At 37.5% G+C, this 9,827-nt stretch overlaps 1 protein-coding gene across 2 annotated transcripts in view; it reads right to left on the reverse strand.

Annotated features, from left to right (window-relative positions):
* Positions 1-1,153: 1,153 nt before the first annotated feature.
* Positions 1,154-9,827, reverse strand: part of BNC1 (basonuclin 1) — a 74,570-nt gene continuing 65,896 nt past the window's right edge. For both annotated transcript variants that reach the window (XM_042039323.1, XM_042039321.1), the window contains exons 3-5: positions 9,550-9,785; positions 6,409-8,330; positions 1,154-4,370 (exon numbers count right to left, since the gene is read on the reverse strand). In XM_042039323.1, coding sequence (XP_041895257.1) covers positions 3,689-4,370; positions 6,409-8,330; positions 9,550-9,785 — 2,840 coding nt within the window. In that variant the 3' untranslated portion in view covers positions 1,154-3,688. The remainder of the gene's footprint in view (positions 4,371-6,408; positions 8,331-9,549; positions 9,786-9,827) is intronic.

The following is a 9,827-nucleotide window of genomic DNA, read 5'->3' on the forward strand; positions in this document are numbered from 1 at the left end:
TTAGTTTAGCCGCTTTTCTTAAATCTGTGCTCACCGATTAATCAGAAATTGCTCGTGAACCCTTTTCAAGGAGGACCTGGCACCCTATTTAGAAATCCCTGGATTAAGTCCAAGTAGTTTAGCTGTTTTTTATGCTTCCCTAGTCAATGCAGGGCATCAGACAGGTATTTTCAGAACTTGTTTCTCCACTTTGCTGGGTTTTGCAGTGTATAACTTCAGCCAAGATTCATTAGAAACAACAGCCTCTGGTTTTGCGAAAGTTCTTTTCAAAGTACTGAGAAAACTGGGGCTATAAAAACAGATTCCTTACGCTCAATTCAAAATAGATTTCTGCAAATACTCCTGTAAGCACCAGGACACTCGCTGTTCCAGAGGGACACAGATTTGCTACCACAAACTATTCAAAATACCTGTGTTCTGAAACTGGATGCTCAAACACAGTGGCTACCCCGCAGTGTGCATCTGTGCCTTCTCCTTTGGAGTCACAGAAAGATGACAGGATCTAGTTTTTGAGGCTCTTGTTTTCTAAGGAAGAAGAAAAAAAGATACAAATAATAAAAAAAGGTGCAACATAATTTGAGTAGCAAGGGTGGGCATGTCCAGGCCCAGTTCACATCTCAGGCAAACATTTGAGCCCCCAGCTGTACATACTCACAGATCACAGATGTGAACATCTCTGGAACTGAGCCTTAGCCAGGGGAAGCTGCTTCAGCTTTCCAGACCAACTCTGAAAAGCTCCAAAAATAATGGTACTACTATTCTGAAGTGAGGTTACTTCCTTCAACATCTGTGGTGAATATGTGATACGGGCTGCTATAAGCATCACACGTATTTAAAACTAACAGGAGATGTCAAGGCTTGGTCCAGCCACATTGTGGTCATTAGGAGGAGGGAGCTACACAAATGCTTCATGAGATACATATGCTGCTCTAGGGGTACTAAGGGGTAGCCTATTCTGAGAAATCTCCTATCCTGTCCAGATTTTTGAGAAATAACACACCCCCTCCCCACCAAACCCTTCCAAAATAGAAAGAATAAAGAGGGCACAAAACATCTTTCAGCGTAGTTCTCCATGATGAGGTATTTACCTTCTATTTAGCTGACAGCTTTTATACCCTTGCCTACTGCCCAAAGGAAAAAAAAAAAAAATCAATAACATATCTGACAACATTTATTACATTATTTCTAATGGCTCATTAAAATAATGACACTTCCTTATTATGGAACAAGTCAGTACCATTGTCAAACCAGTGCTCTCTACAGACAGAATGTGTTTTCACTAATTGGTTTTTTTAAAATAAAAATTAAGAACAGCAGTATTTTCAAGCAAAAAAAGCCTACTTTTCTGAATCAACCAGAGGCATTATCATTGGATTTTATTAACACATACAAAATTATTAGGGTATACAAATGTGTTTCTTTTTGACACAGTGAAAACTAAATAAATGGGCATTACAACATTAGTTTACATCACATTTTGTTTCAAAAAACCAGATAATGATTAAACAAAGAGGTTTATATATACATATATATATATATATATATATGTATTAAAAAAAAGAGCTTGAAATAGCTGGAAAACAAATAATTGATTTATACTATCAAAAGGCTGGGAGCAATTGTGTCTCCTGTGATTGTGCCCTTAGCTTTCAAACTATGACCCCCACTGATACAAGTTTCTATTAAAAATCCAAAGAAAACAACAATAAAAAACCTCAACAAAACAAACACCACCCTACTCCCCCCAAAAAACCAAAATACCAACTCCCCCCAGAACACAAAACCTCAAAGCAATGGCACAACTTTCCGCAGGCTAGTATTTTTTCCTGACGGCTTCAAGCACAAATGGATTATTTTAAATATCACATAAACCTACAGTAAATTAAAAAAATAGAAGATTACTTTACACAATGCATGGAAACCATTTCTAGTGAGCACAAACATTTACAACTGTGTCATGTTTTTTCCTTGCATAACCCATACTCACACACAAACCAGTTTTCAAAAGAATTGGTGAAATATTCAGTCCACATTTGTTTCTTTTATACAATATGAAATGGTTACAATACCATAGTATTTTTTAGAATAAATTAAACATCAAGACATATGGCAATAGCATTGTACTATTCTTTCTACATACATATGAAATCCTGAATTTCAGTCTATTTTTATTCAGTCACAAAAAATGAATAAAGACTAAGATCCAGTTATACTGGAAAACTAGACTAGTTCTAGAAACCACAAATACTGTAAGCACTTTGGTATAATATGTACAGATTGTGCTGTCAATGTCATGCTTGCATACTAGAACTGATCAACAGATTTCCACTGGTGGAATAAAGTAAAAAAGGTACTGTAAGACTTGCTTTCTTATTTCTTTTCCTCTTCGCAAATGATTAAAAGAGGACACAACACAAGTACACACACAGCATTTGTGTGATGTGACTACAAATTAAATATTAAAGTGTTTTTTAAATACAATGCAAGGCCAGTCTTCTTAAGTGCATAGAACATAACGCAGAATACTGTTAATTACAGGGGCAAGTACAAAGATATGAAACATTTTAACAGATATTGAAAAAAGTTCTTATAAAAAAGAGGTGTTAATGAGAATAAGCATTCTTCTATTGTTACAAAGATCAACACGTTTTATCCCCCATGGGTAAGAGAAACTAACTGCTGCATCCATAGGTATCTACTGCATCCATTTTATCTCTTTTTCTCAGAGGCTTAGAATTGCACCCTCAAACTCTTAAGCAGTTTGGATACTTGTACTTGGCTGGGATTTTTTCTCCTTCCCTCCCCCCCCATTTTAAACAAAACTTTTCTCTTCCTGAAAGTAGAACTCAAAAAGTGCATTTTAAATTAAAGGGCTTACTTCCTCCCCCCTATTTTATGGATGCATTTTTTGTAGTTTAGAAATTTTAGCTTAACCTATTCATTCTTTCTACCACTACAGTTTATCAGAATGCCTTAGATTTATTCAGGCTATTCTGCCAACAAGTTAAGTAGCCCCTTTTCCTGCAAAGCAAATGGTATTAAATTCTAAGAAATCCAAAATACTGTAATCTTTACTCAGGTGAAATGCAAACTTAAAGACTAAGGACTGCAGGATTTTCAGAAGATTTGGGCTGTATGCAAAGTTTTCTCAAATTTGTATTTTCTCTTTTGGATTTTGGGATATAGTTAAGTACAAATATTCTGTTCTATTAATACTGTAAGTCAGCTTCAGACTAAGGTCTCAGGAATGAAATGGTAGCCTCAAAACTCTCAACCCATCCAGAGGAAACTCAGTCCAATCATTACTCATTTCTTACACAACACAACAACTCATTTAACATGTAAACACAAGCAATGATGGTTCTCATTTGAAGCTCCTACTGTGGCAAGTAATACTTCACAGGTATCAGAAACTTTAGTTAATGTCTCCGTATTTCCCCCATTTCTAAGATGCTTTCTTTTCCTTACAGAAGTTTTAGCTGTTCCACATCAAACCAAACGATTGCACAAAAACTACAGCACCAAGCTTTGCTAACAAACTGCTGGAGAGCACACACAGTAGAAAAGAATTTGACTGTGGTCGTTGAGTGGGCTACAAATCAAATGAGCTTAAATAAAAGTAATGTTAACACATTCCTTAATTGAAATGATTAATTCTTAGCAGAAATAAATTAAGATCAGTCTGATCTTACTGTAAGCTCGTTGGTGACCCAGCCAGACTTTTGTGCAGATTGGGGTTTTGACTGTGCCTGTTCCGACTGCGAACAGAGGAAAACATTGTGTTGCAACCTGGGACTTTGCATTTGTGGAGCTGGCGGAGATGCACAGTTTTGTAATGAGCCCTGAAAGTTCCTTTATTACTGTATGTTTTTTGACATATATGACAAGTTATTGGCAAACTGGAAGGTGAATTTGTAAAGTTTTGATTAGCTTTCTCAATTAAACTACAGTCTTGGTAGAGTTCATCACTGGGCATTAGGCTGGGTCCTTCACAGCTTTCATCACTATCATCCAAGGGCATGGTGCATATTTCACTTCCTCCGTCAGAATCCCAGGAAGAATGAGCACTGCTCTCAGATTTAACGCTGGATGTAGTGCTTAGATCCAGAACAGCTCCATCATTTAATGGATCGTATCCATAACTCTCAGAACAGGGTTCTGTAATTTTGCTCATTGGAAAAACATAGCTGCCTGTTCTGTTCATTCCTTTGAAGATTACAGAAGTATGTCCAACGTGTTGTTTTAAAGAGACATCTTGGCAAAACTCCTTAGCCATGTCTTTCAAGAGGTATGTTGCATTGAAATGGTTGCTGAATTCCAGTGTATCTTTAGTCAGAAGCTTATGATGAAGATTTAGGTTTGAACTATGTCTAGAAGAACAAAGACAAGCTTAGCAAGAAAGTGTTTCGCCTCACTTAACAGCTGTTTCATAATGATCATAAACAAAGAAAAGGAAAATCAGTATTTAGTAGCATGCATGAATTGTATACTTCAGATTTGACCAACTGCCACACTGGGAGTGCACATGGACAATTTACACATGTGACGGTGTCTGAACTTGCTTGCACTGGGATATACCAGAATTAACTCTACAGCAATCAATGTTTCAGATGCTCTCCTGCATTAGGGATAGCTGTCTGCTCTGCTAGATCTAGTGCTGAGCCTAAAAGAGGTGCAGGACAGACTAAAAACCTGTAAACGGAACTGAGATCAGAGAATTGACTGAGGTGGGTAAGAAACAAGATTCTTTCCCAATGGACAAAGCAGGAAAGGAGTGACACCTGAGTCTGCAAAAAATGTTGATGATCTCAAGTACTGTAACCATGTCCAGGATGCAGCTGTACACATCAGTACAGATGTGTACACCTTCTTCATGACAGGAGTTTCCTTGAAAAAGGAATATTGAATTATATGCAACTTTCAGTTATCACATGGGCATCTCTGGATTCAGTTTAAAACCACCAAAACACACAAAATCACCGTTCCTCACTGAATACTATCAATCAGCTCATTGGGAACTTACAGGCTCTGTCTAGAAGGCTGAGTTTATTGTAATACTGGCTAAACATTAGTCTTTCTCCTTGCCATCATGGTTTAATCAGAACCATGAATTGTTCAAAAAGGCACAGAAATATTTAGCACTTGTAGTCACAGTACTCTATGTTAAAGTCTAGGAACTTCTGCAAAGTTGTTCCAAATAACTATTGTTTTGCACAACGCTGTGAAATGTCTTCTGAGCTGGCTTGCCTATTTTTTTTTTTTTTTTTAACATAGGTGCTTTTGGAAGATGGGTTAAAACTTATCTCAACATACTGGTGTGGGAAGGAATTTGTGGCATGTGAATGCAAATCTTACTGCTGGCCTTCTTTGCTGTGACCCATATCGCAATTACAGTGGAGAGGAATTCACATCTGGGAAGATGCAGGCAGCAGGGTATGAAGCCCTGCCAGCAGCAGATGAATCTGCACATCTCAGATGCAGTGGCCAGTCCTCAGAGACCAGCTCATCCTCTCTCTGGATTGCATCAGCTGGCTCCAGCACTCCTAGCAGATTACAGACAATCTAAACCTTGTGTCACTCTGAACTACTATCCAGGCACACTTCCTGCAGCCAAGAGCTGCTCTAACACCGTTAGGGAGTTGGAAAACTTGTAATGTTACCTATCACTGACCGATTCAGAAACATCACTGATGGTCAACAAAAAAGCTTCAGTTCTTGTTTCTCAATTTTTGTTCATAATAGGCTGAAATAAAATGAATTACAGCAATACAGTACTGAAATTAACATTAAACTGAATCAAGCTGATGCTATAGCTTAGAAATTAGTGTTTAGTATCACAGAAAAGCACTACTGATGTGGATACACACCAGATAGTGTCAGTTTGACTACCACTGCATAATGTTAATTTTGTGCTGACAAAGACTAATCTTGCTTTTCTTACAGGCTTTTTCTCACCAGTCTGTTCCAAATCCTTGAGTAAAGAAAGGACAAGCGAAGATTTCCCAAATTGACCTCATTGCTTTTTCATTAAAAAACACTGTATATATTAAAATACACATGAAAGTGCATATCAAACATGTAAGTCCACACATGCATCTACTGGAAAATTGCTGAATTCATACCCTTGTGGCTTTCCCTTTATGTACTAAAGTATTCTTTCAACTACTCCAGTCTTTATCTGTTATGAAATTTTCATGGTTTTATTTAATACCTTGTAGTCTAGTGGAAAGGAAATGTTTCTTTCAATGGATTTTCATTTCAAGAATGTTCTGATAAGTTATCATACCTGTTATACGAGGATACACAGAAAATATTTCTAGGCTCCATTCCTCAAACACTCATTTTAATTTCAAATTAGGCTCCATTGTGATGGTAAAATAAGTACAATTTTGTTTATAATTTTCTTACCTGTCTCGACTTCTACGAGAAGGGAAAGCAGCATTACAGCCCTCAACTGTGCAAATATGCATTTCTTTGAGATGTACATTTTTGAAATGCATTTTTACACTGTAAGGGTTTTTAAAAGTCTTCTTACAGATGTCGCAATGAAAGCGGCTTTCTTCCTTCTGAATCCCTAGTGCATGTTGACTGACATGATCCATATCTTTAGAGTCTTCAAAACAAGGAATGGCAGCACCCCTGTTTGACAAAGTGCTGAAAAAGCCCCCAGTCAGCAAGTGGTGTTGCAATTCAGGGCAGTCATTTTTAGGAATCCTGTGCTTTGACTGCTCTTTAATATACATGGGGGGTTCAGTCATTGGTTTTATAACATCACTGTGGTGGTGTTTTGGATCTTCATATATTATCTCATTGGAAACTATTTTTAAGGGTTGGTTTTCTTCTGGTTTAACCTCTTTCTCACAGTGTTGCAATTCATTCTCAGAGATATCCTCGATGTATTTGTTATTTGGCGCAAAGACAGATTCAAAATACTTTGGGCCCTCTACCCCAGAGAGAGATTTCCATGAATTACCTGAATGGGGGTGCTTTTCCACCCTGTCGGTCACCCGCTTCTGTATCTTATGCTCACAGGTCTCAAGCTCTCCATCGCTTACCACCTGCAGACGTGAATCATCTTCAGAACTGGCAACATCGCTACTTTCATTGGGTGTCTCAACAGCTTCTTTCTCTATCTTAATGGGCATACTCGACTTACGAGATTTCTTCTTAGGGAGCATGTCAAATGGCAATTCATTGGAAACAAGCTGCTCTGGTATTGAGGAAGAAACAAGAGGCAGAGAAGGAAGAGTACCTGGAGTATTGGCAAGCTCAGCTGGTGTGACTGGACTACGGTAAAAAGGAAGAACAGGCTGTACTGTCTTCAGGTTTGGAAAGAGGACACCGTTGTGTCCAATACTGGAAAATCCAGCCTGGCCTTTTGAATCTGTACAAGAGCTGGCATAGCTGGAAATAGTTCTGCTATCCGGAGTTAAAATTGTAAATTCTGTCCTTTTGCTATCTCCAGGTCCAGCAATGGTCAAACCATTTCTTAGATCTTTATCCCTGTTATTTCTGTTCATTGGCATATGGAGTCTGGGGTTAGGATTTGCACTATGACGATTTCGACTACGCAATGAGCTAAACACCATGTTGCAGCCCTCAATGGTGCATTTGTGCTTTATCTTCAGATGAACAGCATTGTAATGTATTTTCAAAGTACCTTTGTCGTAAAATGTTTTTTCACATGCAGTGCAGAAGACACGCCCTTTCCTTGGCCCAGCATTTTTTTCAACAGATTTAATTTTGTTTTCTGGAGATAGTGCTGTCATTTCAAGCTTTGCTGCTGTATTATGTGAACTGGAATCACTTAAAAGGGCATCATCTTCTGTTTTAGTGACATCTGGACCATTTATGCTCCTCTCATTTTCAACTTGAAATGGTGCAGAACTAGAAGTTAAGAAGCTGCTTTCAGAAAATGGTATCTGAAGATCTTGTTTGGTTTCATTGCTATGGTCTTGACCTTGCTCAATCAAATGTCTTTCTGGTGGTGAACCTATCAAAGGTGGAGGCACTGGACTGAAAAACTGAAACGGCAGCATAAAAGCCATGTTATTTACAATATTCTCAAAGGGATGAATGTTGGTGGGACTCATTTTGTCCAAGGAAGCAGAAAAATTAGGACTGTGTGGATTGCAGCTCTCAATGAATGCCCTAATATCCAAATTGGCAGTTGGTGGTGGTATTATGATCGATTGCCCTTCTTTCTCTTGAATTGCCATTAACTCTACAATGGACTTAGTTTCTCCAAAGCGAAGAAACTGCTGCAAAGTAGCCAGTTCTTCTTCAGTGGTCATTATGCTCCAGTGATCCAGCACCTTTCCTGAAGCATCCTAAAGCCAAAAATACTTAAATGAGTTAGACATTAGTTAAGGCAAACAAAAAACACCTCCCCCTCAAATGTCTCATTTTTTTCAGGGACTAAAATTTCTTCTCTAGCAAAACAATACAAACATTGAATTTAATGGGATTAATATGAAGTCTGTGATAATTTCTTCCAAATGTTACCACGTTGGTGATATTATTTCTTCATGAACTAACAGTAATACTTTCCAATAAACTATTTTTTTCACAGAAATTAAGACAGGTTATTTGAAAAACAGATAGTATCTTGTAAGCACAGACAGCAGAGATGGAGCAATCAGACCAAGATTTAGCTCCTCATTTAAGTCAAGTATTCTTTCATTGCGAGTTTAATAATCTTCCAAGCAACTAAGATCAGAGAACAAATGAACCTGTATTGATCTATTGCCAGTTTTCACAGAGCACAGCTGTAATTACACTAGTGTTGGAGTTCTTTCAAACTCTAGCTATGCCTAACTTTTCCCAATAACTACAATAAATATTTTATCACAGAACATGTATTTGATGGCCTACTGAGATTTTTCACAGTGCATGTAAGAGTTTCTAAGATGATGAAGAATGTAACATTATAAATTTTTCATGTGATAGAGGTTCAAGGTAATTGATTCCATATTTTTAATCCTAACACTAAAAAGCAAGATTATCAAGACCATTAAATATTGATTCATGTCATAATGTAAGATCATAATGTTACTTTACATAAAAGGTAACTTCCACAGCAGCAAGGACTAACATCAGTGGAAAAACATAGGGCCAAATACACTCTGGCTGCAGCTTCAGTAAGGTCGGTAGCACTATACCAGAGATTAATATTGTCCCTAGTGTTTTAAATAATGGTAAGTTTATTTCTTGATGCATTATTCTGATGTATAAAAGCAAACTCACTGTTTAAATAATACTGGATCAAATTCTAAAGCCTTTACTTTGATACATTACCAGTAACTGTTGATTTTTATTTTTGCTTACCTTTGTTAGATTTGAGCAAGTGGAAAGATTTCAATTAAGTGCAACTAAAAAAAAGAGACCAATCACCAGAAATTCACCCTTTCTTTTCTGGCATTAAGCTCATACAGGTCTATTACTGCCTTTCAGATGCACCACACTTTTAACACATTGTGAACCACTGAGAAGATTAAACTAGAAAACTACTTAACTGTCATATTTCTATAAAAAAGCCCCTCTAAATACCTGTAGCACATATCCACGTATATAATCCTGCAGTGTCCAATCCAGAGCATGGAGAATCTGTATCACCTCTTCCTGCTTCAGAACACTGAAAAGCCGATCGAGCAGAATTTTAAGGCGCACAGGAATGGCTTGGGTTCCATACAACATGAGGCTACTGATATCAAAGACAACATTGGATTGAACTATTTCTACTTGGCTTGATGGGTAGAGGTTTGGAATCCTTAGTTTGCTCAGGGCTGAAAATAAAAATCACAAAATGTAAATGAACTTGAGTCCCG

The sequence above is a fragment of the Corvus kubaryi genome, unplaced genomic scaffold (genome assembly GCF_017639235.1).
Source record: "Corvus kubaryi isolate FWS band 111438036 unplaced genomic scaffold, C.kubaryi_AGA036_p1.0 37394, whole genome shotgun sequence".
In the NCBI taxonomy this organism is placed as follows: Eukaryota; Metazoa; Chordata; class Aves; order Passeriformes; family Corvidae; genus Corvus; species Corvus kubaryi.